We start from the raw sequence: 27,766 nt of genomic DNA on the forward strand, positions 1-27,766 counted from the left end.
TGCTGATGTCAAGTTAAGCAAGGGCAGCATTATCGAGAACCAATCATGAGATTCTCTGCTGTAAGACATCAGGCCGCATATTGGGGCACTGGTAAAATGGTGGCGTTGATGTATTCAGGGAAGGGTGTATTGGAGGGCATTGCTGCACATTTGGCGCTAAGGGTGGCTGGTCAGCATGTGAAGACCCTAAGCAGTGGCTTGTAGTGCCACTTAAGTCCACAAGAGGGACCCTGACCAGGTTTTTTGTATTGAGTTGCATGGTGCCTGAGACCCTGATTGTCTGATTTCTTGCTTTGCAAAGCCCAGTGTGGTGTTTTATCTGCACCACCTCAGCTGAAACCGTGTTCTGGATATTGGCACTTAGCAGGGCCCATGCACATTATTGTTTTCCATTGAGGTGTTTGTGTGCCTATAAATGTGACCAAATTTTGCCTTTCCTGTCTCTGCAGATCTCAACTGAATCCTCCCCCACCTTTACTTATTCATATCCCCATGCTCCAAAATGGCCAAGCCCAGCACTCACAAGTCTGCTGCCAAGCCAGTGCTGCCAAAAGACAAGCACACCATGCTCAAGATGGCTGCTGTGATTGTTGCCCGAATGCATGAAGATGCAGAGGATCCCAGATTCTTGCCCTCAGTGAAGTATCCAGATGTCGCACCATTTGGCAACACAGTTGTGTTGCTCCTCAATAGTCCCCAGTCTGCCCTCATCTGTGATTTGCCCAAGAAGTGGGTCCGACTTTTCACCCTTGACCAGCAAGAAGAGCTGACCACCTTGTCTGCACCACCTGAGGAGGAAGAGGAAAAGGACAAGGATGAGAAGGTGTTTAAGGCAATGTTGTCCAGTTTTTCAGTACATGTTTCCTTTCTTGTGAGTCATTTGCTGGTGCTAACCTGAATTATGCAGATGACCCTGGGGAGCCTGGCCAGCCTGCTGGTGAAGGCCAAAAAAGGTAAGGCAAAGGCAAAGGAGACAATGCCAGTGAAGGTGGTCATGCTGCGCCTCAACAATGGCATGGATAAGACACCGCTTGTGACCAGGGCTTGTGGGAGGCTGACAAAGGAGGACTCCTGCAATGCAGTAAGTTGGCTGCTTTCTTCTGTGTGCTTTCATATGCTGACCAATTTATTGCAGGGGTGGATGCCAGAAGAGATGCTGGAAAAGGTGTTGTTGGCAACAACAGATGCTGCAGTATTGAAGTCATTTGCAGCTGAAAACTGCATGAGTCGTCCCTGCGTTTCATGCTCTGCTTAACTTTTCTGATGTATTTTTGGCAGTGTACATTGTGCCACAAGCATGCCGTTGTCAAGGATGGTAAGGCATGCCACAAGTGCAATATTGCGGAGGTGGCTGATAGGGTGGTTTGTTTGATGTGCAAGGCAGCAAAAAAGCCTTGCAGTGCTCATACAGGTACACCACTTTTTGTCCCGCTTTTATTGACCATTTCTAACTCCCATTCCAGCACATCTTGTCAAGGGCACAGCTCCGCCTCCAGCATCTGTGGAGGATCTCTTCATCCCAGAGACTCCTGAGCCTGAGCCTGTTGAAGAAAACGCTGAAAAGCCTGCCAAGAAGAAGAAGCAGAAGCTGGTGTGCAGCTATGCCCTGGTAAAGCCCAAAAAATGTGAACAGGAGGACAATGAGGACTCAGCAGGGCCGTCAACAAAGCGGTCTTGCTTCCTGGAGGCCAGTAAGTCTTTTTCATCTGTAGTTTATATTTGGGCAACACTAACTGAACTTGTAGAGATTGAGCTGCCAGTCATGCCGCTCCATATGGCAGAGCACAAGATGCTCAAGCTGTGGAAGAGCCTGCACATGGCACAGAAGGCAGTGGACGCAGTGCAGAAGGTGATGGATACAGTAATGGGCTGGGCAGATCAAGTCCAGACTCTCCTGGGGAGGGCTCTGGCTGAGTAAATTGGTTTTTTCATGTTTTTCTTTTTTCTGTTTCATATTTTTGCCTCTTAGTTGTAATTGTAGCATAGTTGTGTCTTTGTGTGCTCATAGATCCAAATTTTGCCTTAAGCAAAATTTGTGGTAATACATCTTGTTGGCCTGTTATTTGTTGTAGAGTGCTTCAAGTCAGACTCCAATGTTTTCACATGGGTAATCCGGATCTCATGTGGGTCATAAGAAAGTTGCAGGTATTCCAGTAAGGACTGTTTTGTTGCCATACTACTGAGTCTGCTTGTGTACTTGGTAGATATATCTTGGGGAAATGGGAAAAAAATGAGTGATGAACTTGGGAGGTATGTGTATGCTGTTTTGACAATCATGTGGGTATAAGGCCTGCACTATTCATTCGGGGTTGGGCTCTGCAATACTTGACAAGACGTCTTTTATGGTCTGCAGGATCTCGGCAGATGTCTGCTGCAAAATGTTGGGTAGGGTGGGGGTGCATTTGGATTGTTGGTGGTATGGGTAAATGTGGAACTGTGCGATGTGGGCTTTGAGAATGGCTCCATCCAAATCAGTGATCACCTAGCTGCCTCTGGCAGTACAAGTGACCACAACCATGGGACCAAGAAATTGGGGCTTTGATTTATGGTCAAGTTCCTTCTCAATGCGAGTATTGCAGATGAGGACCAGGGTGCCAGGTTTGAAGTTGTAGTCAGCAAGGATGTGCTCGTAATCCACTTTAAATCAGTCAGCCATGCATAATCAGGCCTGGTGCACCTTCTCCTGGAGATCAGCTAAATTGGACTCATGGTGCTCAAGCTGTTGAATTCAGTAGGCCAGCTTGTCACTGTCCATCATGGGGAATTTGGGTGGGGGCACAAGGAACATTGCTTGCTCAAAGTCCATGGGGAAGACCAGGTGAACACCATGTGCAATGAAATACAGGGAGAGACTGGTGCTGTGCTGGACCAAAATTTGCTCAGCCCAAAATGCGGATGGCACTTTGTCAGGCCATTGCTTGATATTATCTCTGCATGCTTTCAGAATTGCTTGTTGGACCATAAAATGTTTTGATTTGACTGCACCATTTGTGCAAGAGTTGTAGGGCAAAATTTGGATGTGCCAGATCCCAAAGTGTTGTGCCAGTTCTTTCATGGCAGCTACCCAGGCTGATCCATTGTTGGTTACAATCTCCGCAATATTTTTCCAGCAGCAGATAACGTCATGGAAGCAGAAGGATGTGAGGGGCATTGCGGTTTCCAATTTTAAGGGATGCCATTTGGGATACAAGGACAGGGAGCAGTGGATTTGAGCAATGCAAGTGTATCCTTTTACAGGAGGCATCTTCATGGTATCACAGTAGATCTTGGAGAAAAGCGGAGCCGGATAATCGACTGTTGGAGGTTTGAGGACCTTCCAAATGCTGTGGACTTGACATGCATGGCAGGTATGGAGGTACCACTCGATATTTGCATGTAGGGCAGGCCACCAAAATCGGAGATGAAGGATACCAGTGACAGTCTTGAAACCTTTGTGACTGCTGTCATTGTGGGCTTGTTTCAGCAGGGCTAGACATTCGGCAGGTGGAACATATATTTGGGGGGAGCTGGTCAGACTACGTTGACACAGTTTGCCTTCATGGAGGAAGTACTGAAGTGACTGTTTGACAAGGGCCAAATTTGGTCACATTTATAGGCACACAAACACCTCAATGGAAAACAATAATGTGCATGGGCCCTGCTAAGTGCCAATATCCAGAACACGGTTTCAGCTGAGGTGGTGCAGATAAAACACCACACTGGGCTTTGCAAAGCAAGAAATCAGACAATCAGGGTCTCAGGCACCATGCAACTCAATACAAAAAACCTGGTCAGGGTCCCTCTTGTGGACTTAAGTGGCACTACAAGCCACTGCTTAGGGTCTTCACATGCTGACCAGCCACCCTTAGCGCCAAATGTGCAGCAATGCCCTCCAATACACCCTTCCCTGAATACATCAACGCCACCATTTTACCAGTGCCCCAATATGCGGCCTGATGTCTTACAGCAGAGAATCTCATGATTGGTTCTCGATAATGCTGCCCTTGCTTAACTTGACATTCAGCAGTACCACACCATGTTCCTGACTGCACGCTATGTCACCTGCAGCCCCACTGACTCAGGGAGTCAGTATTCAAGGTTTGGGGGGGATGAACAACCCCACCTCCAGTAGGATGTGTCAGGCCAATATTCCCATGGCTATTTTCAGGCCTTAGAGACCATTGTGCAGCACTACAGACCCTCACTACACAGACAATGCACCCCAGCAATGAGCCTTGGCCCACCATGGATATTCAGCATGGTGACTACTATGATTCCCCAGGCAACAGGACCACTCAGATATTCGGCATGACGACTGTGGGTTTCCTCTGCAATGGGATTGACCCTCTGTTAGGGCAACACAGGCTGACTAAGTCTGCTCACCTAAGAGTGCCAAGAGTCTAAGCAGGCAACAAGGAAGTGGAGTAGACCTGATGACTAAGACCTATCTACAGTATAGGTACCTGTGGATGATCCTAAGAGACCAAGTCTGAAGAGACAGTCCCCAGGCAGAGTAGGCCTTATATTTATACCTCTGTGGTGGAACCTGCCAGAACATCTTGCTTACTCAGCCTAGTCAGGTGATCAGGTCATATGACCAAGGATGAGGTCATATGAGGTCATGCACAGCCATGCACAGCAGGTCACCTGACCATCCAATCCTTCCAGCAGGTTCCAGCACATGCCAAGGTATACCAGCTACTTCCATGTCATAAAGGCTTAGTCATGTCTCTTGACCAAGCAATGAGCTGGTGCCCTGACACTGCAGCCAACAGGGAGGCATGCCAATCCCAACAGACACTCACTTGATCATCAAGCTGACACCTTCCATCAGCTCCAAAGGATATGTGTGTTGTGATGTGCCCATAAAGTGAATGTGGTACTCAGAATCCAGAGCTTGGCATCACTGGCTCAAATTTGACATGCAGATATTGTAATGTTTATTCCACATCTTCAATATGTTGCCAGAGACATCATCAGCCCAGAACATGAGGGGCATTGAGTATACTGGTCATCCAGTGGCTAAAGCCCTCCAGCAGTTCAGCATAGATGATGCCAGGGCATTGTTGGCAGCTGCTATGGCATTCATTGTGAGGAACTTGGCTACACCAGTCCTGCTCACCTGAGAAAGCGAGTCGCCCAGATGCAAGATGTCACTCAAGCTCAATATAGTTGAATTCAAAGGTATGAGCACAGCAAAAGGTCTTGGACATGGAAATTTGGTGTAATCTACCCTGGCTGGCAGTCAGGGTACTTTGCCTACTGCTAAACTGACCGCTTACTGCTTGCTCAAGCAATTTGATTCCCCAGGCTGCAAACTTGCCATGACTAGCTCCCAGTTAAACCCACTGCTGAGGGATAAAGTACTTGCTGTCCTTGCACTGCAGGAGCTCACCTACATACCAGTGTTGACCCTTGTGTTTGATCATAGGTGTCAGCCAGTTGTCCGAAGCCTTGTGAGACCACAGCCACCCATGGTAGAACTCCTTCAGTTCCCTCATACCAACTATAGGATAGAACTCCATCCCTGCGTGTGTGATCAGATTTGCCATATCCTGTACTCATCAGTCCACACCCTCAATGAGAGAGGCAAAATACATACTTTGGAAATAAGATCCACAAGATTGCTGAGGTAGTAGAGATTGCCATGGGTAGAAGTGAACTCCCGCACTGGATTTCTGACAGCTTGCAGGGAGGTCTTTCCCCATAGCTTGAGGGTATGAACCAAGGGTAGTTCTCGTGTGCCCATCAGCTTCATTAGGGCGAAGACCAAGTGCTGCTGGGCCTGCAAGAACTTGACACAGCTAGAGTGCATCAATAGGTCACAGTACATCACCTGGATGCTCAGCCAATATCAATAGGAAGGTAAGGAAGGACTGACCCCATGTGTACTGTAGGGATATAGCTTAGGCTCAGCTCAGGGCCCTCCAAACATGGAATGCTGTTGTTCTTTGGTGGATGTGCTCAATAGCATCACTGTGAGCTACTGTAAGAGGCAGATGGACAGTAGGAACATGGAAGCACTTACACTGTAGACCCATGCTGAGCAAACCATTGTCATCCTCTTCCTCCACCAGGTCTGCAAGAGCCTGCCTGTCTGCTGAGTTGCCAAAGATGTCAAGGAAATCACAGTCCTGTGCTTCCCTCTCCAGATGTGCATATAGCTCCTCTTCAGTCTCCCTTGAATCCAATGCTCCCTCCATGACAACAGGATCATCCACATCATCATAGTAGATATACATCCCTGGTGGAATGTCCATGTCATCATATGGTTGGGATGCAGGAACAAAGATGGCACAAGAGTTCATGCCCTGAACAAGAGTGTCTCGTGCCTTCTGTTCTTGATAGAGTAGGAGATGTTGACAAAGGCACAAGACATTATGCCTATGTGCTTCAGTTGCTTCATGTCATAGGTGATTTGACTCAGTCATGGCTCGGCCATATGACAATTTTTTGCACAGATGGCAGCGAGCCTTGCCATTCAATTCAAACTGGAAAACTGCCCGTGGGTCCCAAGATTGGTTCATACTACAATCGATGTTGTGAAAGAGGCAGATCAAGAAGCATATACAAACGTGCAAGTGAAAGCAAAGGCCCAAATAAAGAGTGTTGAGGAGACAGTATGGTGCAGATACAGCATGGAGCAAGGGCCTTATGTTACCATGGACTCCTTCCCTCATTCCATATCTTGCAAAGTTGAATCCAGCACCATCCGATCCAAACGGCAGCTGCTCCATTCACAATGCTTAGGTCAACTATCAAGAGGAGCTCAGATGCTCTTTATATCACTCTTAATATCAACCCAGAGTGCTTGCTGAAGGATGGCACCATAGTAAGCAACTCGAGCATACCATGGAAGCACCTGCTTATCCCAGTACCCGCAGCATCTGGTCTTCAATCTATGCACAAACAACAGAGATGAAGGAGATGACGACAATGATCAGGCTTGCAATGCCCACAAATGTTGCAGGAGGTGCAATGAGGGGAAATCATCCTCCCCCCCAAACCAATCTGCCTGGTGGGTGTATGATTCAGACACTGACAAACTGGACAATATCCTGGAGGTACAGATGGGATGCTCATGCCTTACTTCTTGTCTGATCATGCAGTACATCAGGCTGTTCAGACTGTCTCTGGACATGGAAGTGAAGCATTTGGTAAATCAGTGAACCCCCCCCCCCTTTGCCAAGTCCAAGGGAACCTACGTCCATTCTGACATTGAACAACAGTCTGTCACAGGTGACAGATGCAATTGGATCATGGCATGGTCTAAACAGAGCAAACCAACATGCAAGTAGACATGTAGTAGGCCTGTCAGAAGGGGCATTGGAGGAGATGCACATTGATGAGGAAGACCAGTTTACTTTCAAGTGCCCCACATAGCCAAGTGGAAGTAGACTATCCATTGTAGACACCCCCCCAGATCTTGTTTGACATAATTCCATCCATTGTACACAATGTTCACCAGTCTGCACTATTTGTGAGATACCACAACTATACTATGGTTACAAGTGATTGAAAGAGTTTCTTGTGGCAAAGCTCATAATGAGCATCACTGATATATCAGTGAGTGAGGGTGTAGGCAGCCTGATTGAAGAACTTCATAGTGCTATAGCCCAACACCCGACAAGCACTGGTGATATTGTAACCATGCTTGTGTGCAAGAAGGAACATTCTCTCACCCCAATGATCTTCACCTCCACAACCATGACTAACCATCTCCTTGACCGAATAATCATGCACATCCTTCTCCAGTATCTCACCCTCACCATGAGCAACCTCATAAAGTTCCATCAATAACTGATGCACCAAAAGTCCAAAAGCTTGAATTGCCAACATCAGCTCTCAACTGTGCAGATGAGCAAGCACATGCAGGGCTGCACTGCAATTGAACTCTTCAGGCCCCCCAGGTTGTACAAGCCCTAGGCTAAGCAAGTACAAGTACAATCGGCACTGATTGTCCATTGCAACCTCCTCCAATCCGAGGCAGCATGATGCAGTGGCTTTGGTGAAGGTGTTCTGCTGATGGTCAAACATGTAGCCATTCTGTGTGACAGGGTGGGTCAGTGCCTGCATTGTCATCAGACAGGTTTCCTTGTGTGGGATTAACATGAGAGTTTGAAGGATGGATGGGTGACCTACCCATTCACCACCCTTGTCATGACCACCCAGATTGAGGTGAACTTCAGGAATCAGAATCATGAAACAAGAACTGAAGAAAAGGAGCTACACAAATAATCAGTATGTGGGCAGAATACTATACTTAATTGAAATGGAACATACCTTTGATATCATTGGATCCTGTAAGGGGTGATAGTTAACCAGGGGATGGTCAAGAGGATGTAAGGTGGCAGGATTGCTTCCATGCCACAGGTCCAATTTAACTTCTGCCAAGCTATGTCCCAATGGCACATGGGGCCAACCCATGTGATGTCTCAAAGGGATGCCTGATGAGGTCATTGTCAGGCAGAATGCAAATTAATGATAAGAATGATATGACCCTAAACCTAATAGACAGAACCAAGGGGAAAAGTGGTTGCAGAGCTGCTAGACAAAAAGGTTAGTGTTCAAACCAGAAGGGAGCTCCTGTTTGTGATGTTGATCATCAGCAGAACACCTTCACCAATGCCAAGGTCAGTGATGCTGAGGAAGAGTCCAAGTGTTCAACCATCAGCAGAACACCTTCACCAGATATAGAAAATTGTATCTCTATCCAGCAAGCTTTTTGTGTAATGTCATCTTAGCAAGGGACACAGGGACACAGAACAGTAACCTCAGACAGAAACTTAATTGACATTGATTAAGTGAATGTGAACTTTGGACAACAGTGAAAAGGAGAGGTATGCACTACAACAGTCTGCATAACTAGAGCTTGAGAGCGGCAGTGCCAACTGCCACCACTGAGGTCACCATACCAACTGCAGCCTGAGCAGTCCCCACATTCTTGGTGTAGATCTGGACAACACTGTACATGATACCTGTGAGATAGGATTAGATGAGAGAAAAAGGAAGAGGTATGGACTTACTGACAAGAGCACTGCCAATGAGAGCAAAGATGAGAAAGATGGCCAGAAGGCCACAGCAGCACTCCACACAACCACCAGATCTGATCATGTCCACACATGAGATGCAGGAGGAAGTGCAGACCTCCATACAGTAGCCGACATCTTGAACCATGTGCTTGACCATCAGCATTGTGCCACAGCCACACCAGCTGATACACTGGAGGCTTGCATTTGTCTTCACATAGCCATAGGTTCTCCCATAGATGTGATGCAGGTGGGCATATGTTTTGGCATCAAAGTCCACAACATTGGTCTGACAGCTGGTGACACTCATGGTGGCCTGGAGAGGGTAGGCATTATGCAGTGCCTGCACAAGGAGTGAGCTGAACCTTCTCATAGCATACATGTCACCAAAAGCTCACAAATAGCGGGCTTTTGGTGAAGGTGTTCTGCTGATGGTCAAACGCACCTTGGTACCCATGATGAGGCCAATCCTGGCCTCCTCATCCTCTGCCACCCTCAACCTTGATGCCCTGCCAGAACCCCCTCTGGACATTCCTCCAGACACTCCTAAGGTGTCCTTCAAGAAGCAAAGCCAGCCACACTGATCTGGCTTCTCCTCACCCCCTCCCTGCAAGCTGTTCATAGCTGGGTCATTAGGGGCAGCCGGCATTCCATCGCTGGGCACGTTGGTGCCAGGAGCAGTGACTGAGTCAAGAGGGATATCATCGAGGTCAGTGTCTTCTCCAGAATGCATGCCAGTATTGCTGCTAATGATGATATAAGAAAGTGTGTAAAGCTAAGAATGCCGGTTGACCAACAGCAGTTTGGGAAGTCAATGGTTTGAAGCAGAGGTGATGTGGCATGTGCACAGGGACAATAAACGCATAGGGTCGGGAGCTTCTGAAACTTCAAGTGGCCCAGATTGACTCCGACATTTTTACAATGTCAATTTCACCATGGTGTAATTAACGATTTATTTATTTATTTCTTGATTGTATAAATAAGAATACAAACCTTTGATACAGGAAGTTTGAAAAGAAATGCATACCAAATAAGGGAGATGTGAGGTGAGCATTGACGGAGAGGAAATGACTTATAGTCCCTTGCGAGAGCTCAAGAAAAGACATTACCAATTATTGAATCACATTGTCTATTAAACTATTATAAAAGCCTACCTTGAGCAGCTTCACCAAATCACATCTTTGGTGAAGGTGTTCTGCTGATAATGCCGCTCACAGAACCTTCACAGAGGGGCCCGTACAACCAGCACTGCCTCGCCGTGTGGGAGCCCTGTGAACGACACACACACCTCTTCCACCTGACAACCAGGTAAATTCAAGCCGGACGACGACCAACGAGTACAAAACGAGACATCTCACACAGGGGTTAAGGTATCAGTGGTTGCCGGTGTAGACTTCCCCCAAGTAAATGCTCAATATTAGGGGATTTTTTCATCGGCACATAATGATAATATTACAGCATTCTTCCGTTTCGCATAAAATTCTAGGGGTTTGTGATCCCCAGATGCTCGCCGTGCCTTGTTTGCATGGTCTGTGTCCATCCACGCCGTTGCCAGCCACATCCGGAGGCGGGGAGGTCGGACCGCTTGCTTTTCTCCACCATTCAGCGCGCAAAATAGTGGATTACCTCGTTGTTATTAGGTGTGAAGCATAGTGACGAACAGAGATGAGCCAGAGTCGTTCGGCGGAAAAGGCGGAATGTGACACGGACCACCTCGTTCTTTCTCTCACCTCCGCTCCGGATGATCCGTTAGAACATATGTACATACGAAGTCCCCTATCGGTACTTGCCCCGGTCCGCTCCTCCCACTGTATATAAGGTCCTTTCCTCGTCCACCACCTGTCATGTCCAGCCCCTTGACATATCTACCCTCCATCGTACTCCCCAAATATCACCGTTCTCTTCAACCGATCTAATCAATCGTATTCACCTCCAACATGTCACAGTCTACCCTTGCGACATTCGACCCATTCAAGACTCATCCCTTCACTCGCGCTGGTTCAACACCTACATCCACCGCATCTGGCCCATCCAATCCTACCCAGCCAGTCCTCATCGCTGCTCCACAGCCACGGCGCACACCCATGCCATCTCCACCATCCGTAGAACCCGTGTTCACGCGATTCGAGTTGGAAAGGAAGACACCGGATCTTGTGCTGAAGAAGCTGGGTGGAAACTGGGGAAACAAGGGTGTCCCTCCCAACAAGTGAGCCCTCGCCGTCGTGCGTGCCGACCATATCCCTCCTTGCAGTGAGTAGGACCAGCACATCCGTAGTGACTCGAAGAGGGCCTCTAACAATATCCAGACATCCGTTACCCTCAATGATGGTTATGATACTCATGTTTATTCGGTACAATGACTCGAAGTGTCTTTCTGCCCTGTCGTCTTAGGCAGAACAACGTCCGTTTCTTTTTCTTTTCCCTCCTCCTGCTCATGCTGTGATATTACCCATTGCTCCGTATCTGTACACCCCGAGTGATGTTCCTATATAATTCATATCCTCAACGCAAGCCATTCAAAAGTCCCCTACTTGAAGGCATTGGTCCCGGATATCTTGTGTTACACTGGTCGCTTCTCTGTTCCAGTCGATTTGCGAATGATACCGCCCTGCATACCCACACAGCTAACTTACACGCCAAATTTCTGCGAAGAAAACGTTTATTGCCTTGCCCGGTATTTTACGCGACCTGGCTTGGAACGATTACAAAACACTTGGTCCATTTACGTGGTTTTCATCTCTAATGAGGATCTTTGTATTACCCTCTTGCAGCAGAAGGGCAGCAAGCCGCAGGAAGGAGGGCTCATCGTTTGGGATTATCACTGCATCCTTGTCCTTGTGGCTAAGCCTTCGGAGTCTTCGGAAAACCAAGCAGGGAGTTGGGTTTATGATGTCAATTCGTTGCTGGACATCCCTGTGCAGTGGTACAGTGCGTCTTCATCGAATCGGCGGACCAGTCCCAGCACTGAACCTGATTGCGTGCAGCGTATGTGACCGAGACGTTCCCATTCCGTGAGACGGTCCCTAGTCGTTACCGTTGGTGGGCCTGTCATTTTGTCCGTCGAGTAGTCCTACTCATTTCCGTTGTCAGCAAATTTCGGGTTGTGGATGCACAAGACTTCCTAGCGTGGTTTGCGTCTGACAGGTCACATATGGTGCGTTCGTCTGAGTGGATGTGAACCTGCAGAGCAGCCTCATGTGATATACGACCAATCTTGTAGTTAATATGGGACGACAAACTGCACGCAAACCGTTACGTTTCAAAGCCGCCGGAGCACCTGCCGATTATTGGATCAGCCGCCCGCGTGGCGGGCATTACAAACAATTTGATGGACCGTTTCGTGTTGATGCAACCTGTCGAAGTCCAAGAGGAGCAGTATGGCAGAGTGATGGACCAAGATACATTTTGCAGCCTGCGGTGGGCACGCCCAATACAAGCCCAGTGAGATTGAATGAAACAAAGTTGTATTAGCCCCATATTCTTCATCAATCAACGTTAGATTCATAAGGTCGATATGTGGTGTGCATCGCTTACTGTAAGTTTGTCTCCGTAGAAATCATATCCCTTCATGGTCAGGTCCGTCTCTGCTCATCGTCCTCCCTTTTCTTTTCATCATGGAGATCCACGGCGCTGCAATGGCATCTGCACACTTCCATCACTCCAGCCCTTCACACCACCAGATGCAGACTCGCTCACAGAAACGTCGTCGAAGTCCGAGCGTTTCTGAATCCAGCTCAAGACAATCCCCCTCCAACAAGGTGCTCCATGATTTTAATACGTGCTCCATGCCAGTTGACATTCAGTGTGTACGCAGAAGCGTTTAATCTCTGATCATGCTCTTGTACTCTCGATACCGGCTTCGTCTATTTCGCTGCATACACACACGATGGCTCAGTGCACGCTCTCCTCATCTTCCTTCTCTGCCTGTGGGCTCGGCTCGCCTCTGGCGTCAACCCTATCAAGCACCCCTTCTCCAGTGCCGTCGACTCTAGGAGGTACCGAGACAGAGGGTTGTTGGAGTGCCATGCAGGATGAGCCTGTAGTAAATCAAGTGCAACCCGACTTTTTGGAGGCAGCGGAGGCGATGAGAATCGATGATTCCCCCGGAGATGTCGATGCCGATGCCGACATGGATCAGAAGAACCTAGTGTGTATGCATTGTAGCTCCGTAAATGAGGCTCACACTGTCTGCTTCGGTAGATCCCCTCAATGTCGTCGATGTTGTCGAAGTCCTTCATCATACCCGCTGTTCTCTTACAGCCTCCTACGCCGTTACTGCACCAGTCACCGCGCCATTCTCATGTCCCAATTCTACCGCCCCCACTGCCCAAATCCTCTGCACATGCAGTCTCCTCGCGAACAACAGGGCTAACTGTTTCGCGGAGGCGATTCATTATGGGACCCAGAGAAGGCTGCGAGAAATGCAGATTGAGGGTGCCTGGCCATTACGGCCATATAGATTAATTGGCTACCTCCAGCGAGCAAACTATTCAACGTCTTTGGGGGTTTACATCAATATGTTTTATACGGATTCACAACGTGATGCAGAACTGTGTTTGTACATCAATGGAGCTGGCGCTGTAATTTAATTTAATCGGATGACTTTGGTGATGACGGGCGCCATCCAGGCAGCTTTTTCACTATGTGTAGGTGGGCGAATCCAAGTCTTGCAGCCACCGACGACAGTCTTTCCAAATGCGTCGTTGTTCATCACATTTATCCATCTCTAGGGAGGCCCATTCTCAGGGGATTTTTCAAATCGTCCTCAATTTCGTCTTCAGCGTCTCCGACTTCCTTTCTGCGCTTTTTATCGCGCTGCCTCTTTCTTTCGCGAATTTTATCACGCTTCATGTCTGTTTTTGAGAGCCCCGGATTCATCAGCTGATCGAGCTGTGGGGGAGAGTTCGCTTGAGACGTTATCTGATACGGCATAGAAGTCAGAAGCACCTTGTCAAGCAGAATTTTGCGAGCAATTTTTCTGTTCTGTTGCCGTGATCTAGTAGGCTGTGCGAGCACACGAATGCCGGTGGGTCGGTGAATCAAGCTGACGCAGCTAGATGTTTTATTGATAGCCTGTCCACCAGGTCCCGAGCCTCGAACGAAAGATTCCTCCAAATCTTCTGCTTTTAAGACTGGCAGCTCGCGCTTCTGATGAGCCTCACGCTTGTCCCGCGTGTATGACTGACGCGGGAGAAATGTGGAGAAAGCTCGCATCCTAATACCGCTCTTGAGAAAGCGAGAGGTAGATATCTCGAACTTAACCTACTGCGTCCCACGAGGCCGATCTCTGGACATTTTCGACGACGCGAACCGGTTGATGGTTTCGTTGTCGCCCAGCTCTGTGTGTTCTGTCATCCGTAGGTCTAGGACGAGAGTCTCAGCTCAGCAGTTTCAGGCGGTGAACATGAATCACCCACTCCACGAACCATCCTCCCGTTGCTTGGCCTGCGCAACATTTTTCAAGAGAACTTCTGCAACATCATTTGCATGTTTCACTGCGCCTGCGTAGGCGGCTTCGTCGGCAAGCGAACGATTGGCTACATACGCTTCCCGGGTCTTTTGCCTGAAGGCTGGCGCAGAGTGAGTTGTGATCATGCAATAAATAACATGGATCAACGGACCGCGCAACAACGGCTCATCCCCTGGTCAATCAGTTCAAAAACAAGGATCAAGGCTAGGCATGAAATCGACTCTGCATACCTTTGAAAGTGACCGTAGTGGCTCTGAATATGGCACGATAGGCAGCTCTAGCTGCGGCCTGTGCCTGAGGAGACACCATGTCTGTAAATGGGTTGTGCGAAACCGGACTTATAAATAGAGTGTACGGAAGGAGAGCAGTTGGAGGTGAGGTGAGGGGCGCTGCAAGGGGCGGGGACATTTACCCACATATCGTCTCCGTAGGCACTGCTTAGGGTTGCTATCTTACTCCCATTCACTCCTCCCTCATCCCCTCTCTCCTTCTTTCTCTCCACTTTTCCTCTATAGCATCATTCTTCAGCCATCGATGGCCGACTCGGGACAACGCCTCCATGTCCCTGGACAGTCCAGGAAGCTTCGGCTTAATGGTAAGCAAATCTGCATCGGTCGTCATTTCCGCACCATCGGATTGCTTATGTAGCATGCAGTCGTCGCAGCTAGTGGGCTTATCAAACGCGAGGTCTTCAACCTCCCCGATCCTTTTGCTGTTATTTCTGTCGATGGTCAGGCTGTACACAACACTAGCGTGTTCAGAAAGAGCTTGAATCCCTACTGGAATGAAAGTTTCGACCTGTGAGCACCGTTGAGTGATCGCACACCATGATCCTGATGTTTTTGCTAGTGATGTCAAGGAAAACTCCACGCTGTCTGTTCAGATTTTTGACGAGAGGAAGTTCAAGAAGCGTGATCAGGGTTTCCTGGGTTTGGTCATGATACGATTGGATGAAGTATTCGACTGGCAGAGTGGACATCAAGGTGTGTTATCTTGTCCAGGAATTTCAGGACCCGTCTTAACGTCCTATATTTGTAGAGATGCTCACTCTGGAACTTAAACCCTCTAATCAGAATATGCCAGTCATGGGTCGACTGGTCATATATCTAACTGCGGATACCTCCACGCGCATTTCCAATCCCGGTCCCTCTCAATTGTCTGGGAACATCAGCCAGCTCAGCGCACCTTCTACGTCCCATTCCAATCCTGTCAACCTTCCCGTATCGAATACGTCCCCAGCACTGTCCCCGCGCCAAAGCTTTGTTTCAGGTACCGCCGGCGCTGTGGAATCGTTGAGTCCCGGACTGAACACATCCTCGGAGCGGCCTGACTCTCGTGCATCAAGCGGGTTGACGAATATTTCCAACATGACGAATCGCATGCAGCGAATGTCAGTGAATCCGGCACAGGAGCAGATCGCTCCTCAGGCCGCGTCGCCCTACGCTCCCAACGTAGCTCCCGCACCAGTTGCCCAAATGGTGAATTCTGGATCTGCTGTTCCCGCCAACCCCAACCCCGCGCATAGATCTGGTCCTACGCAGGGCGCACAGACGGAGGACGAGCTTGGCCCTCTTCCACCTGGTTGGGAGCGTCGGGAAGTCAACGGCAGATCATATTATGTGGATCATTCCACTCGCACTACTCAATGGAGAAGACCGCCACCTGTCGCCAATGCTCAACCCATGGAACAAGGGGCCGATTTGGCTAGGTCTAGAACCCGACACGAAGGACGGTCGCTGGCGGATGACATGCTTGGCACTGTATCTGGTGCTGTAACTCCCGCCCATTCGGCTAATGCGATTGGTGCGCAGACGCGGACAGGGGTTGCTGGGGTCACAGATCCATCTCTTGGGTCCTTACCTCAGGGATGGGAACAGCGGTTCACCGCAGAGGGTCGGCCTTATTATGTCGACCACAACAACCGAACCACGAGCTGGCAGGATCCTCGCCGCCCTGTATTCCGACCCCAAGGCACCCCAGCTGAAACTGTGGGCGCATCTTCGTCCTCGTCCCAGCTCGGACCCCTACCCTCTGGTTGGGAGATGAGGCTCACTGCCAGCAACCGTATCTACTTCGTTGATCACAACACGAAGACCACAACGTGGGACGACCCGCGCTTGCCGTCATCGGTGGACAAGGACACGCCGAAATACAAAGTAGACTTCCGGCGCAAACTTATCTATTTCCGTAGTCAGCCGGCCATGAGACCATTGCCAGGAAATTGCCAGGTTCGTGTACGGCGCAACAATTTGTTCGAGGACAGCTATTCCGAGATAATGCGTCAAACCCCTGAGGACTTGAAGCGGCGGCTTATGATCAAGTTCGAAGGCGAAGATGGCTTGGACTACGGCGGCGTGTCGAGGTTGGTAGCACCACTGTTCTGTGGTGATGGTGCTGAACTTTTCATCCACCAGGGAATTCTTTTTCTTGCTATCACATGAAATGTTCAACCCCATTTACTGTCTATTTGAGTACTCCGCACACGACAATTATACCTTGCAGATCAACCCCGCCTCTGGAATTAACCCTGAACACTTGAATTACTTCCGTTTCATCGGTCGAACCGTTGGACTAGCTGTATTTCATCGTCGCTTCATGGATGCTTACTTCATTGTCAGCTTCTACAAGATGGTTCTCGGGAAAAAGGTCACACTGGCTGACCTGGAAAGCGTGGATGCCGAGCTGTTTCGAGGCTTAACTTGGATGCTGTGAGCACTTTTTTTTCGTTGCGTAGAAGACAGCTGATTCGGGGAACAGAGAAAATGATATCACCGATATTATCGATGAGACCTTCACCAAATCAGAGGAACGATTTGGAGAACTTGTCACAGTGGAGTTGAAACCAGGAGGAGCTGACGTTGAAGTCACCGAGGTGAACAAGAAAGAATACGTCGAGTAAGCTTGAATCTTGACCACCTTATTGCGGCTTCAACTGACTTCCTATCAGCCTTGTTGTAGAATATCGTATATCCAAGAGGGTGAAGGAACAGTTCGACGCATTCATGTCTGGGTATCTTGATCTCATACCTCAAGATCTTATTCGCACATTCGACGAACGGGAACTGGAATTGCTCATCGGCGGCATGTCCGAGATTGATGTGGATGACTGGTGCAAGTTTACCGACTACCGTGGCTATCAGATGAACGATGAAGTGATCCAATGGTTTTGGAAATGCGTGCGGTCCTTCCAGCCGGAACGCAAGAGCAGGCTGCTGCAATTCGTCACTGGAACATCACGAATTCCTGTCAATGGGTTCAAGGACCTTCAGGGGTCGGATGGTCCCAGGCGATTCACCATTGAGAAGTCTGGTGACCCGGAAAGCCTCCCGAAAAGCCACACTTGCTTCAATCGCATTGATCTCCCGCCTTACAAGGATTACGAGAGTTTGGAAAGGAAGCTAATATTTGCAATAGAGTGCGTATCCCGGGACTTGCGGATTACCTCCTTGCTCATGTGTTACTCTACAGAGAAGCAGATACCTTCGGCGTTGAGTGAGAAATATTAATGTTCCTGACAGAAGGATTCTGGGCGTGTGACATGATTCCAGTTCCTATTGTTGTGGCGATATATGTTGCAATTAGCATGCGCTCCTTGTATCTGCCGTGGTACCTTTTTGTTACCATGATGTTAGTTTTGTGACATTCGCTCTGTCAAATGTAATTGTTACACAATGATATTTCTTGGGTGGTGCCCACAACCAAGGAATGCTTCCGTCGACTTTTCTTATCCGTTGCATAGCCTCCTTTCCTCAAACGGTGTCCCCGTACAGCCCTCGACATCTCCGTTGCTTTCTCTCATCCATCATATCTTGTCATGACAGAGTCCTCAAGAAGGTCGCTGTAAGGCCTCTCGTTGTGTTGTCCTTATTATATTTGCTAACAGTGTACAGGACTCAGAATATTAGGATTACTGGTAGGACTATCATCGTTATGTTTGTCGGGTTCATCTTATTCAACCTTTGGCTCTCCTACAGTTGTTGCGGCAGATGGCCTGGTCAAGCGCGATCTCCTTCGTCTGCCGGATCCCTTCGCTGTTATCACTGTTGACTCTGAACAAACCCATACAACAAGCGTAATAAAGAAAACTCTCAATCCATATTGGAACGAGAACTTCGACTTGTACGGACTGTTGATCTGGTGTGCTCCCAGTCGCTGACTACTCGCTTTCAGGACTGTAAAAGATTCCTCCGTCGTTGCTGTTCAGATTTTCGATCAGCGCAAATTCAAGCGCAAGGACCAGGGATTTCTCGGCGTGGTGAATGTTAGAGTCAGTGAGGTGTTGGACTTCGAGCTGGGCGGTCAAGGTGCGTTTGCTAGGTCATACACTCGTCTCCCATTCTTACATTTGCGACAGAGATGCTCACACTCGACCTGAAGAAGTCCAACGACAATCAAATTGTGCATGGGAAGCTCATCATATACCTGTCAACAAACACGACTATACCCATTACCAATCCTGGCCCGTCTCAAGTCTCCGGGAACTTGGGTGTTCCGGATTTGGGGCAGAGTTCAGTTTCCCTTGCGCCCAGCTCATCGGCGGTCGCCAATCTTCATCACTCGACATCAGCGGCGAGCAGAATTAGCAATGCGGAAACAAATGCTACCGCCCAGGTCTCGTCCTCAAACGCGAACAGTACGACCGCGCCCTTGGAGAATGTCGCCACGCCCCGGGCGTCTTCGCAAGTCGCGGCTTCGATCCTCCCTGCACAGAGCACCGCAATTTCCCATCCTGCTGTCAATGCCGGGACACCAACAGCTGCAACCGCCACCACCAATGCAAATGCAACCCCGGATACAGCGGTTACTACCTCGTCCCTTCCACGCAACTTCAATCCGCATGAAGATCGGGAAGGACCATTACCGCCAGGTTGGGAGCGACGCACAGACCACCTTGGTCGCCAGTACTACGTTGATCATAATACTCGGACAACCACCTGGAATCGCCCATCTTTAAATCCCTCTGTCAATGACGCGGAACGAGGAGGTCAGGTGCAAGGGGCACGGGCTAGACATGACGGCCGCATGCTCGTTGATGAGATGCTAGAGACCTCAACTTCGGTTAGTGGCAGTCGATCCTCCTCTGTTGCCCCCACGCAGACTCCTGTGGTCGCATCTACCACCACACCAACGACAGCCGGATCTGGGCCACTGCCAGCCGGTTGGGAAGAACGGCATACACCTGAGGGTCGGCCATATTATGTTGACCATAATACTCGCACCACGACCTGGGTCGATCCCCGTCGTCAACAATTCATCCGAGTCTTGGGACCAAACAACAATCACCCCACTTTGCAACCTACCACTGTATCCCAGCTTGGACCGTTACCCTCTGGATGGGAGATGCGTCTCACATCGACTGCCCGCGTCTATTTCGTAGATCACAACACCAAGACAACAACCTGGGATGACCCACGTTTGCCGTCCTCGCTAGATCAGAACGTCCCGCAATATAAGCGTGACTTCAGGCGCAAGCTGATCTATTTCCGAAGCCAACCTGCGCTGCGTCCGACGCCTGGAAACTGCCAGATTAAAGTTCGGAGAAATCACATATTTGAGGATAGCTATGCCGAAATCATGCGTCAAACACCTAATGATCTTAAGAAACGTCTGATGATCAAATTTGATGGTGAAGATGGCCTTGACTACGGTGGCTTGTCCAGGTATATTATTCGTTCGTCTATCCCAATGTCGCGATTCTGACGTATGCTCTAGGGAGTTTTTCTTCCTTCTGTCACATGAAATGTTCAATCCCTTCTATTGTCTTTTCGAATACTCAGCACACGACAATTACACGCTCCAAATCAATCCAGCCTCGGGAGTAAACCCCGAGCATCTCAATTATTTCAAGTTCATCGGACGATGCGTCGGTCTTGCCATCTTTCATAGACGATTCCTGGATGCGTACTTCATTGTCGCGTTTTACAAGATGGTTCTGCGAAAGAAGGTGGTGCTGGCAGATCTGGAGAGTGTAGACGTAGAGTTGCATCGTGGCATGACGTGGATGCTGTAAGCTTAAAAGTCGTGCGGAGTGACCCCTGCTCATTTACATTGTGTTCAGAGAAAACGACATCACCGATGTGATCGACGAGACATTCACTACGACTGAAGATCGCTTCGGCGAGATGGTAACAGTTGAACTGAAGCCTGGGGGAGCCAATTTCCCTGTTACTCAAGAAAACAAGAAGGAATATGTCGAGTAAGTAGACTGGATTGAAAGCAACAGAGCCGTTGTTGATGATTTCTCCCAGCGCCGTCGTTGAGTACAGGATATCTAAGCGAGTGAAAGAGCAGTTTGATGCCTTCATGGTCGGATTCCTGGAGTTAATTCCGCAGGAGCTGATCAATGTCTTCGATGAGCGTGAACTGGAACTCCTCATTGGCGGCATGTCGGAGGTCGATATGGACGACTGGACGAAATTCACCGATTACCGAGGCTATGAGATGAATGATGAAGTTATTCAATGGTTCTGGAAGTGTGTCAGGTCTTGGCAGCCGGAACGCAAGAGCCGTCTGTTGCAATTTGCCACCGGTACATCCCGAATCCCTGTTAACGGGTTCAAGGACCTTCAAGGATCTGATGGGCCTAGGCGGTTCACCATCGAAAAGTCGGGTGATCCAAATGGTCTCCCAAAGAGTCATACTTGCTTTAACAGAATCGATCTCCCCCCATACAAGGACTACGAGACGTTAGAGAAGAAGTTGACCTTAGCCGTCGAGTAAGCATCACACTATTTGCACTCACCCATTTTCTCATGGTTTTGTTAGGGAAACCGTTGGTTTCGGGCAGGAGTAATTGTTTTTCCGGGTCAGTTCCTCATTATTTGTACTTCCAATGTTTCGTTTGTTTGTTTTCATTGTCTATTCTTGAACTGCCTCACCATCACCTGTCCCCATTGCGGCCCCACGTTCCCACTGTGCCAGTTGTGTGATATGAGAATGGAAACTGTAATACTACAGTAGAGTATTTTGTGCAGAACACGACTAATTGTCTTGTTCAGAGCAAGTACGTGCCGACTGGCCGGCCTCCCCAGGTTGCTCTTTTCGAAAGGCAAATGCCATATAAATGCCTAACAAAGTTCAGCAAGCGTTGTTCGACCTAAATCTGGTCTCTTACTAGCAGCCTCCCACTGTTCTTCGTCCATATCACTCAAGCCATCCGCATCCACGACTTTCATGCGTCGCAAAAGCGGCCCGAACACCTCATGGTCCTGTTCCTCGTTTAGGAGATCAGCAAAATCCTTTCTATACTCTTCCACAAGTCCGTACTCCCCAGCGAGCCTATTTGGACAGAAACTCTTTATCAGTGCCTGTACTTTATATAGCCGAATGCGGGACACGCGAGCTCACCGAGCAAAGTTGGGCCAATGGACGAGGTACTCTGGCACACCCCCGTCCTCCCCCCCGACCGCGTCCTGTAGGAAGAAGCTATATTTATGCCCGAATGCGGATGATTGATCCGGGTCGCTCGGGGCTGGGGGTGTAGGCGGGCGCTCCTCAAACGTTATCCTGAATGCGGGGTTTCCGAATGACAGTTCGCCCGAAGACGCCAGATTGGCAAGGATGTGTTCTGCGTTGGGGATTGTGCCGATGAATGTTCCCCCCGTTGCGAGATTGGTAGACACGTTCTCGAGCATTTGTCGGACGGATTGTTCGGCGTAGAAAGCGTAATGCATGCAGAATTGCATTGTCACCGTCTGAAAGGGGGTGGAGAAGATGTCCTGCGGGAGGAGGTCGCGTATTGATTTCTGGGATTCAGTGTCAATGGATGACTGAAAGGCTGCCCGCAAGGAACTCACTCTGTAACAGTCCATCGCCTGGAAGTACGCTGTCATCCTCCTCTGCCTCATGTCCAAGTATCTCTCTTCTGCCTGTCTCACAGACACCTCCGCGATATCCAGGCCGACATATTCGCTGACGCCGTTCTTCGACCATTTCTGTAGATCACCACCCTTGCCGCAGCCAATATCGAGCACACGAATGCGTGAACCGCGTCCACCGCTGCGGCCATATTTTTGTATGAGAGCAGACTTGACCCAGTTGTTGAAGTTTTTCAGTGCGATGATGGGCGACTCGCGTCTTGCGGTACGCCCAACTTCAGGGCGTGCATTGTCTGCAGACCAATCAATAGAAAATTTGCCATATGAACCTCGGGGGCTTACAGTGACCGGCAACGACAGAGACGTCGTCACCTGGTCTAGACGGTGCACGGCGTTTCGACGGAGGTGTGAAAGCGATCTCGTCCTCCCTGGCTCGTTTGCCCGACATGGGTCTACTCGGTGAATACCCGCCGATATTCTGCACTGGAGGGGTGGGCCTTGCACTGTTGACAGGTTCAGTAGTCCCGTCCAATACAGCACCGGGGGGAAGGTAGTACCCTATTCCATCTGCGTCTGAGAAATCTTTTGATGGTGTGGGTGCGGGTGCGAATGTTGGAAGAGACGAGGCTAGGGGTGGGAGTGAGACAGGGGTAGGTGGAGGGAGTGATGCACGGTCGACGTTCTTTCGTAGCCAGTTTCGAGATCGTGTGAATAGTTGGAGGTCATGTTGTGTTATTGGGAGGAGAGCAGGGGTGTTTGGATGAAGTTTTGTAGGATTGTAGAGTGATGTTGATGGTTGAGGAGGTGGTGGTGGTTGTTGAGGAAGAAGGGGAGGTGAGGCGAGTGAGAATGAGTGAGGAGGTGCTGATGATGAAGGGCGTGAAGAGGGAGCGTCGATGAGAGGGGAGGCGACCGTCTGTGTGAGGGTGGATGCCATGGACGGTGAAGGGAAGAAGAGAGAGTGAGACGATGACGACGAACGTGGTGGATACTCAATCACCGATGACGTACACTCGACGTAGCCACCAGACAATCGCGCCTCTGGAGATCGGAGACTCGGATCGAGCGTAGGATCGTCGTTCAGGATATTCGCAAGTGACCCTTTCTTGATCGAAGGAGACGCAGGGACGATCGGCGTAAACACCGGCGTGCGAGGCGACCTTCTCCTCGTGTTCTTTCCTCCTCCTGCTCCCCCTCCGCTCCCACTTGCCGCTGCTTCCCGCACAGGGTCGAACGGCATGCGCCCCCCTCTGCCGCTGACAGAGAAAGAGGCGGGAAGGCAAGGGAACGTGCTCGGCTGGAAAGCGAAAAGGCACAGAAAGAGGCGAGATGCTCCAATCAATCACCCGCTCAATTTCCCCGATCGAATGCCGCCGAACTACCGGAATCGAGTGGCGATTGCGTGTGAAGAATAATAAATATGGGCGTGTCCCGCGCGCCTGTCAGGGGGAAAAGGGAGGGGACCAATCACACGAGGGTGTCAAAATATGTGAAATCCCTCCCACCCGCGTCGCGGCACCTTATATACCCTTCAATTCTCTCCCCCTCCTGCAAACACATAAAAACACAAATAGAGCCACAGAGGTTCATACCTTGCCACGCAACACCCATGCAATGACATTCGTAATTCAACCAACAATGGAATTCGCCTATCGCACTTGCAACAACCATTGTCCCGTCTCCTCCCTGCCATCATCAGTCTGCGTTTCGTTGTTTTGATAGCGCATATCCATCGATTCACATGTCGAATGACGTGGAGGCTGCGGCTGTGCTGACACACTGCCTCACCAAGGCAGCTGAACGTGTTTCCAGTCGAGAAACAAACCGCTTTCACCTCTGTCACCACCTTGTACATCAACTCAGCGGCCTAGAATTTTTTTTGGTGAGAGGAAGTACGTATCCCGTCGACTTGTATCACATACCTTTTCTGCATCATGAATACCTTTCCCCGACTTGCCCTGTACAAACTCAGCCGCGAGTCCGGTCCTCACAGTGCCTGGATGATAAGCAATGACTGTTGCCCACACATTCCGCATCTCCACTTCACGAGCCACCGTGCGAACTAGCTGGTTCGTCGCCGCTTTCGACCTTTCACATCTATCAATCTCCTCCCCTAGATAGGCAAATGGGGACGCACGACCGATACGAGTACCACCCGCCAGTCCTGTTATCCTCGATGCTCCCCACTTTAGCACTCAGACTAACAAGCACACTCCTCCCCTGCTCTCCCGGGCCCTCCGCCTCCTCGCGTTCCTGCCTCGATGCCCTTGGCACAAGCGGCAGGAAGTGTTTGAACATGAGCGCATGGCCGAAAGTATTGATCTCGTATGTGCGCTGCAACTTATCCAGCTCCATCGAAGCGATGTTCTTCTCCGGGTACAGCTGCTCTCTTCAGCTTTTATCAAAATCGGTTAGGTCAGAGGAAAGACATACCACGCCAGCGAAATTGCACAACATGCCCATTTTACGTCCATACCTTTCTTTTACCCACTCTGCCGCCCGTTTGAGCTCCACTTCTTTCGTGATATCTGCTTCCAGCACCGTGAGCTTGCTTTCTGCCCCTTCTTGTCGCAAGAGCAGGGCGTGCTTGACTTGGTCCAGTGAAGAATGCGTGAGCGCGATCACAGGGTTGTCGGTGCGGGCAAGCAAGAGGCGGGCGAATGACTGTCCGAGGCCTACAGCGAACGTTGGTTAGCATAGCATGGTGTCCGTGTATTATGAATATGTGCCTTGAGAGCAGCCTTGAATTACTGTGTATGCCATCCTGACAGTGTTGAAGTGTGGGAATAGATCAAGGTGCACGTTTTCATTTTCACCAACAGTTCTTGTGTCCTTAGCTGTGAGACACCAGGATCGAAGCCAGAGTCGGGATCGAACGGCCTTCAACACCACACCCGTGTGCAATAACTTGGGTAAGCCATGAGAAGTCCACAGATTAATTGCAACATGTACAAATCACTGTCGTACATCGAACTCGAACTACGGCTATGCCACAACATCAGCAGTACAAATGCATACAAAGAGTTCAAAACAGAGCAACCAAAGAAATTACAACCTGACTCAGTTATTCTCCGCATACAAGGCAAGGCTATCCAAGCTCGCGGATACTTGTGTCCGGAACGTGACGATTGCCTCGGTGTGGTTGACAACCTCCTTCAGCACCTCGTCCCGTAATCTGGCGGTCTTGTGCTGGAGATCAGCATATCTAATGGATTGGTCAGCGTAATCATTTGGAAGAAGTATGCGGAGCACGCACTCAATCTCAAGAGCTTGCAAGCGCGAGTCCAATCCAAGTGCACTCTGTTGTGCAGCAGTGCGAATGTTCGCGACTTCGCGCTCCAGCCGCGCCGACTCAAGGTTGCTATCAGCGGTTTCTGTTGCGGCGTGCTGATAACACAGTGAGGGAACAGTCATCAAGACAAACCTCGAGCACTCACCTCCCTGATCTCATCAGCACGCTCAAGCAACTGATTTAGCCTGACCTCTCGATTTTCCAATTCTTCCTTCTGGTTCTCGACAAATTGAGTTAATCGATCGAGTTCGTCCTCAACGACTATCCGCTCATCGTCGAGACGAGTTCGAACGAGTCGTCGCTCTTCGCCGAAACGCGTGACTGCAGGACGAATGGAATGGCGAATATCAGCGTTAAGCATTTCAGCTGGGGGTGCGGTCAAGTTAACATCGAGACCGAATTGTATTTGATCGAAGGGTTTGGGAGCATCGGGGAAAAGGCCGGCGCGATATACGACTTGCATGTATTCCTGAATTGCGTCTTCCATCGAACTCCCTCGCTTTGCAACCGCCATTTCCCGTTCCCACTGAGTCTTGCTTGCTTCTGCAACACGGTCATGAAGGTCTTTAAGTGTCCGAGCAAGGGTGTCGCGCTCAGTGGTCATCCGCGTGGCCTCTTCAGGAGAGAGATTTTGCTCTTCGACAGCCTTGAGCAAGCCCCCATGTTCTGTTCGTAACGCAACAAGTCGCTCCTCTGTCCATTGTCAGCATCAAGTATGATGGAGCTCTGACGAGTCACCTGCTTCGCTAATAGCCGCGTTGAGGACCTGAAGCGCATCTTCCAGTTTTGACTTTTTCTGGTTGTTGTGCTCAATCATTTTTTGAAATTTGACGCTGTCGGCGAGCTGCAGCTCGTGTTCCTTCTCGAGCTGGTCTCTTTCGTTCTACGGAAGTGTTAACCGACAATTACGCGCGGAGATTGAATAACACGGACATGAGACATTATCTGCTCAATCTCTGCCACGGTCTTCTTGAGCTGACCTGCCTTCCGTTCGGTCTCTTGGATGACAGCACCATTGCTTTGCTCTATGCCAGAGAACGTCAGCTCCTGAAATACCGGGTGCATTGTTACCTTACCAAGAGACTGTCGTAGTTGCTGGTCAAGGTCGGAGAAATCGTCGCTCCCATCCAAAAAGGCGCGATAGGCTTGGTTGAGATAATCGATAAAGTACCGCTCGGGCATGTTGGATTGTTCCGGCGAGAGCTTCTCTATCGGGGTGAGATTCGGGTCATCGCACATTTCGGGGTTGAACCATTGTAATTTTGCCTGGCTCAGCTCGACCATCCAATAGAGCATCGCCAGGGTCGCTGGCCATGCGTGGCCACTACCTGCCGCTTGTAGCGCTGTTCGACTGATCTGGTCCGCATGTGGGTATCGCAAATCCTTCATTAGGGTAATCACATCCTCTTCGAATTTTCTCCCGCCTTTGCCGAACACGTAACCAGGATAGAGGACGTCGTGCGTCAAAAACATGAACATTGCTTGGAAGAGTTTAAGCGTTGGGCCTTGATCAAACATTTTTCTCTCCAATGGAAGGGGAAATCGGTTCTCGATAAGGTGATCCATCACTGTTTGAGCGGCCATTGCTATCCATTGCTTGTCACGAATGGGCCTCATCTCCGTTTTGGGTTGATTGATCTGTGCAAGGGCCGCTGCCGAAGCACGTCCGCTGTATTGTGACGATCGCCGCACACTATTCGGGTATAAGCGCCAATGCTATTGATGCCGGACAAGTAGCATACCTGCCTGGTGGCGCATTGCGGCTCGGTGTTCTCCCATAGTACCCTCCATCCCCTCGGCTTGCGCTCATCGGTGGGAGCTTTGGCTGCGACTCCCACTGTGTTTGCCTCGGTCGATTCTGGCTGGCAACACCTTGAGACGAGTTCTGCGACCCCGAAAGCTGAGGGGGGAGTTGTGTCCTTCCTGGAGGGCCAGCCATAGACATCCGAGCTTTGCCTGAAGTACGGAGATCCTGTGGGGGCATGTGTGCAGGCTGTGGTCGCTTCTTCATGGCGGATGCTGGCACGGGGATATTGGAGTGAATGGGGACATTCGGGTCGGCTTGAGATAAGGTCATTCTTCGACGGACGTCCATATTAATGAGTTATTTAGACTCCACCTAGTTGAGCAAGAATAGAGATTGGAGAAGATGCGCGCCCGCAGGAATGTGGTGGTCAAG

General features: G+C 49.8%; 12 protein-coding genes across 12 annotated transcripts; 6 read left to right on the forward strand and 6 right to left on the reverse strand.

The window, feature by feature from the left end:
• Nucleotides 1-502: 502 nt before the first annotated feature.
• On the forward strand, nt 503-1,918 carry DACRYDRAFT_103840 (uncharacterized protein; the record flags this gene model as incomplete). Its single annotated transcript, XM_040767825.1, has 4 exons — nt 503-853; nt 908-953; nt 1,464-1,691; nt 1,746-1,918. 4 exons carry the CDS (start codon nt 503-505, stop codon nt 1,916-1,918), a joined length of 798 nt encoding a protein of 265 aa, XP_040632245.1.
• Nucleotides 1,919-4,990: 3,072 nt separating this feature from the next.
• DACRYDRAFT_13402 (uncharacterized protein) lies at nt 4,991-6,287 on the reverse strand (the record flags this gene model as incomplete). Its single annotated transcript, XM_040770977.1, has 5 exons — nt 4,991-5,101; nt 5,379-5,534; nt 5,582-5,783; nt 5,861-5,870; nt 6,008-6,287. The coding sequence occupies 5 exons, from the start codon at nt 6,285-6,287 to the stop codon at nt 4,991-4,993; spliced, it is 759 nt and encodes a 252-aa protein (XP_040632246.1).
• Nucleotides 6,288-8,844: 2,557 nt separating this feature from the next.
• DACRYDRAFT_13403 (uncharacterized protein) lies at nt 8,845-9,741 on the reverse strand (the record flags this gene model as incomplete). Its single annotated transcript, XM_040770978.1, has 3 exons — nt 8,845-8,957; nt 9,006-9,324; nt 9,454-9,741. The coding sequence occupies 3 exons, from the start codon at nt 9,739-9,741 to the stop codon at nt 8,845-8,847; spliced, it is 720 nt and encodes a 239-aa protein (XP_040632247.1).
• A 1,108-nt stretch (nt 9,742-10,849) lies between these two features.
• DACRYDRAFT_19886 (uncharacterized protein) lies at nt 10,850-11,520 on the forward strand. Its single transcript, XM_040771702.1, has 2 exons — nt 10,850-11,258; nt 11,315-11,520. Exon 1 carries the CDS (start codon nt 10,946-10,948, stop codon nt 11,216-11,218), a length of 273 nt encoding a protein of 90 aa, XP_040632248.1. The 5' UTR covers nt 10,850-10,945; the 3' UTR covers nt 11,219-11,258; nt 11,315-11,520.
• An 85-nt stretch (nt 11,521-11,605) lies between these two features.
• Nucleotides 11,606-12,573, forward strand: DACRYDRAFT_74557 (uncharacterized protein; the record flags this gene model as incomplete). Its single annotated transcript, XM_040776073.1, has 5 exons — nt 11,606-11,936; nt 11,993-12,047; nt 12,099-12,162; nt 12,229-12,425; nt 12,471-12,573. 5 exons carry the CDS (start codon nt 11,606-11,608, stop codon nt 12,505-12,507), a joined length of 684 nt encoding a protein of 227 aa, XP_040632249.1. The 3' UTR covers nt 12,508-12,573.
• Nucleotides 12,574-12,674: 101 nt separating this feature from the next.
• On the forward strand, nt 12,675-13,598 carry DACRYDRAFT_19888 (uncharacterized protein). The gene is made up of 3 exons (XM_040771703.1): nt 12,675-12,766; nt 12,823-13,155; nt 13,209-13,598. Exons 2-3 carry the CDS (start codon nt 12,895-12,897, stop codon nt 13,470-13,472), a joined length of 525 nt encoding a protein of 174 aa, XP_040632250.1. The 5' UTR covers nt 12,675-12,766; nt 12,823-12,894; the 3' UTR covers nt 13,473-13,598.
• A 126-nt stretch (nt 13,599-13,724) lies between these two features.
• DACRYDRAFT_92714 (uncharacterized protein) lies at nt 13,725-14,787 on the reverse strand (the record flags this gene model as incomplete). Its single annotated transcript, XM_040777101.1, has 6 exons — nt 13,725-13,898; nt 13,956-14,223; nt 14,275-14,371; nt 14,426-14,578; nt 14,630-14,650; nt 14,709-14,787. 6 exons carry the CDS (start codon nt 14,785-14,787, stop codon nt 13,725-13,727), a joined length of 792 nt encoding a protein of 263 aa, XP_040632251.1.
• A 225-nt stretch (nt 14,788-15,012) lies between these two features.
• On the forward strand, nt 15,013-17,974 carry DACRYDRAFT_86455 (HECT-domain-containing protein; the record flags this gene model as incomplete). The annotated part of the gene is made up of 8 exons (XM_040776774.1): nt 15,013-15,073; nt 15,134-15,278; nt 15,328-15,461; nt 15,517-16,840; nt 16,893-17,186; nt 17,236-17,373; nt 17,426-17,893; nt 17,947-17,974. The coding sequence occupies 8 exons, from the start codon at nt 15,013-15,015 to the stop codon at nt 17,972-17,974; spliced, it is 2,592 nt and encodes an 863-aa protein (XP_040632252.1).
• A 474-nt stretch (nt 17,975-18,448) lies between these two features.
• On the forward strand, nt 18,449-21,271 carry DACRYDRAFT_30260 (uncharacterized protein; the record flags this gene model as incomplete). Its single annotated transcript, XM_040774335.1, has 7 exons — nt 18,449-18,597; nt 18,649-18,782; nt 18,833-20,138; nt 20,191-20,484; nt 20,537-20,674; nt 20,727-21,194; nt 21,244-21,271. Coding segments are annotated over 7 exons (2,517 nt in total), but the record flags the coding sequence as incomplete, so codon positions are not given.
• A 245-nt stretch (nt 21,272-21,516) lies between these two features.
• DACRYDRAFT_43262 (uncharacterized protein) lies at nt 21,517-23,181 on the reverse strand (the record flags this gene model as incomplete). The annotated part of the gene is made up of 6 exons (XM_040774535.1): nt 21,517-21,545; nt 21,593-21,756; nt 21,826-22,223; nt 22,275-22,588; nt 22,638-22,672; nt 22,919-23,181. Coding segments are annotated over 6 exons (1,203 nt in total), but the record flags the coding sequence as incomplete, so codon positions are not given.
• A 973-nt stretch (nt 23,182-24,154) lies between these two features.
• DACRYDRAFT_46072 (NADP-binding protein) lies at nt 24,155-24,971 on the reverse strand (the record flags this gene model as incomplete). The annotated part of the gene is made up of 3 exons (XM_040774681.1): nt 24,155-24,383; nt 24,433-24,677; nt 24,729-24,971. Coding segments are annotated over 3 exons (717 nt in total), but the record flags the coding sequence as incomplete, so codon positions are not given.
• A 384-nt stretch (nt 24,972-25,355) lies between these two features.
• On the reverse strand, nt 25,356-27,470 carry DACRYDRAFT_74568 (uncharacterized protein; the record flags this gene model as incomplete). Its single annotated transcript, XM_040776074.1, has 6 exons — nt 27,330-27,470; nt 26,497-27,280; nt 26,326-26,470; nt 25,733-26,280; nt 25,552-25,682; nt 25,356-25,500 (listed from the first exon to the last, which is right to left on the reverse strand). The coding sequence occupies exons 1-6, from the start codon at nt 27,395-27,397 to the stop codon at nt 25,356-25,358; spliced, it is 1,821 nt and encodes a 606-aa protein (XP_040632254.1). The 5' UTR covers nt 27,398-27,470.
• Nucleotides 27,471-27,766: the final 296 nt, after the last annotated feature.

This window comes from Dacryopinax primogenitus, assembly GCF_000292625.1.
Source record: "Dacryopinax primogenitus strain DJM-731 SS1 chromosome Unknown DACRYscaffold_2, whole genome shotgun sequence".
NCBI classification, from domain to species: domain Eukaryota; kingdom Fungi; phylum Basidiomycota; class Dacrymycetes; order Dacrymycetales; family Dacrymycetaceae; genus Dacryopinax; species Dacryopinax primogenitus.

Excerpts from the sequence above, each read along its gene's own strand:
- DACRYDRAFT_19886 (XM_040771702.1), top strand. The coding sequence starts at position 10,946 with ATGTCACAGTCTACCCTTGCGACATTCGACCCATTCAAGACTCATCCC.
- DACRYDRAFT_19888 (XM_040771703.1), top strand. The coding sequence starts at position 12,895 with ATGGCTCAGTGCACGCTCTCCTCATCTTCCTTCTCTGCCTGTGGGCTC. Across the intron at positions 13,156-13,208 it reads ACATGGATCAGAAGAACCTA|ATCCCCTCAATGTCGTCGAT; the intron begins GTGTGTATGCAT and ends CTGCTTCGGTAG.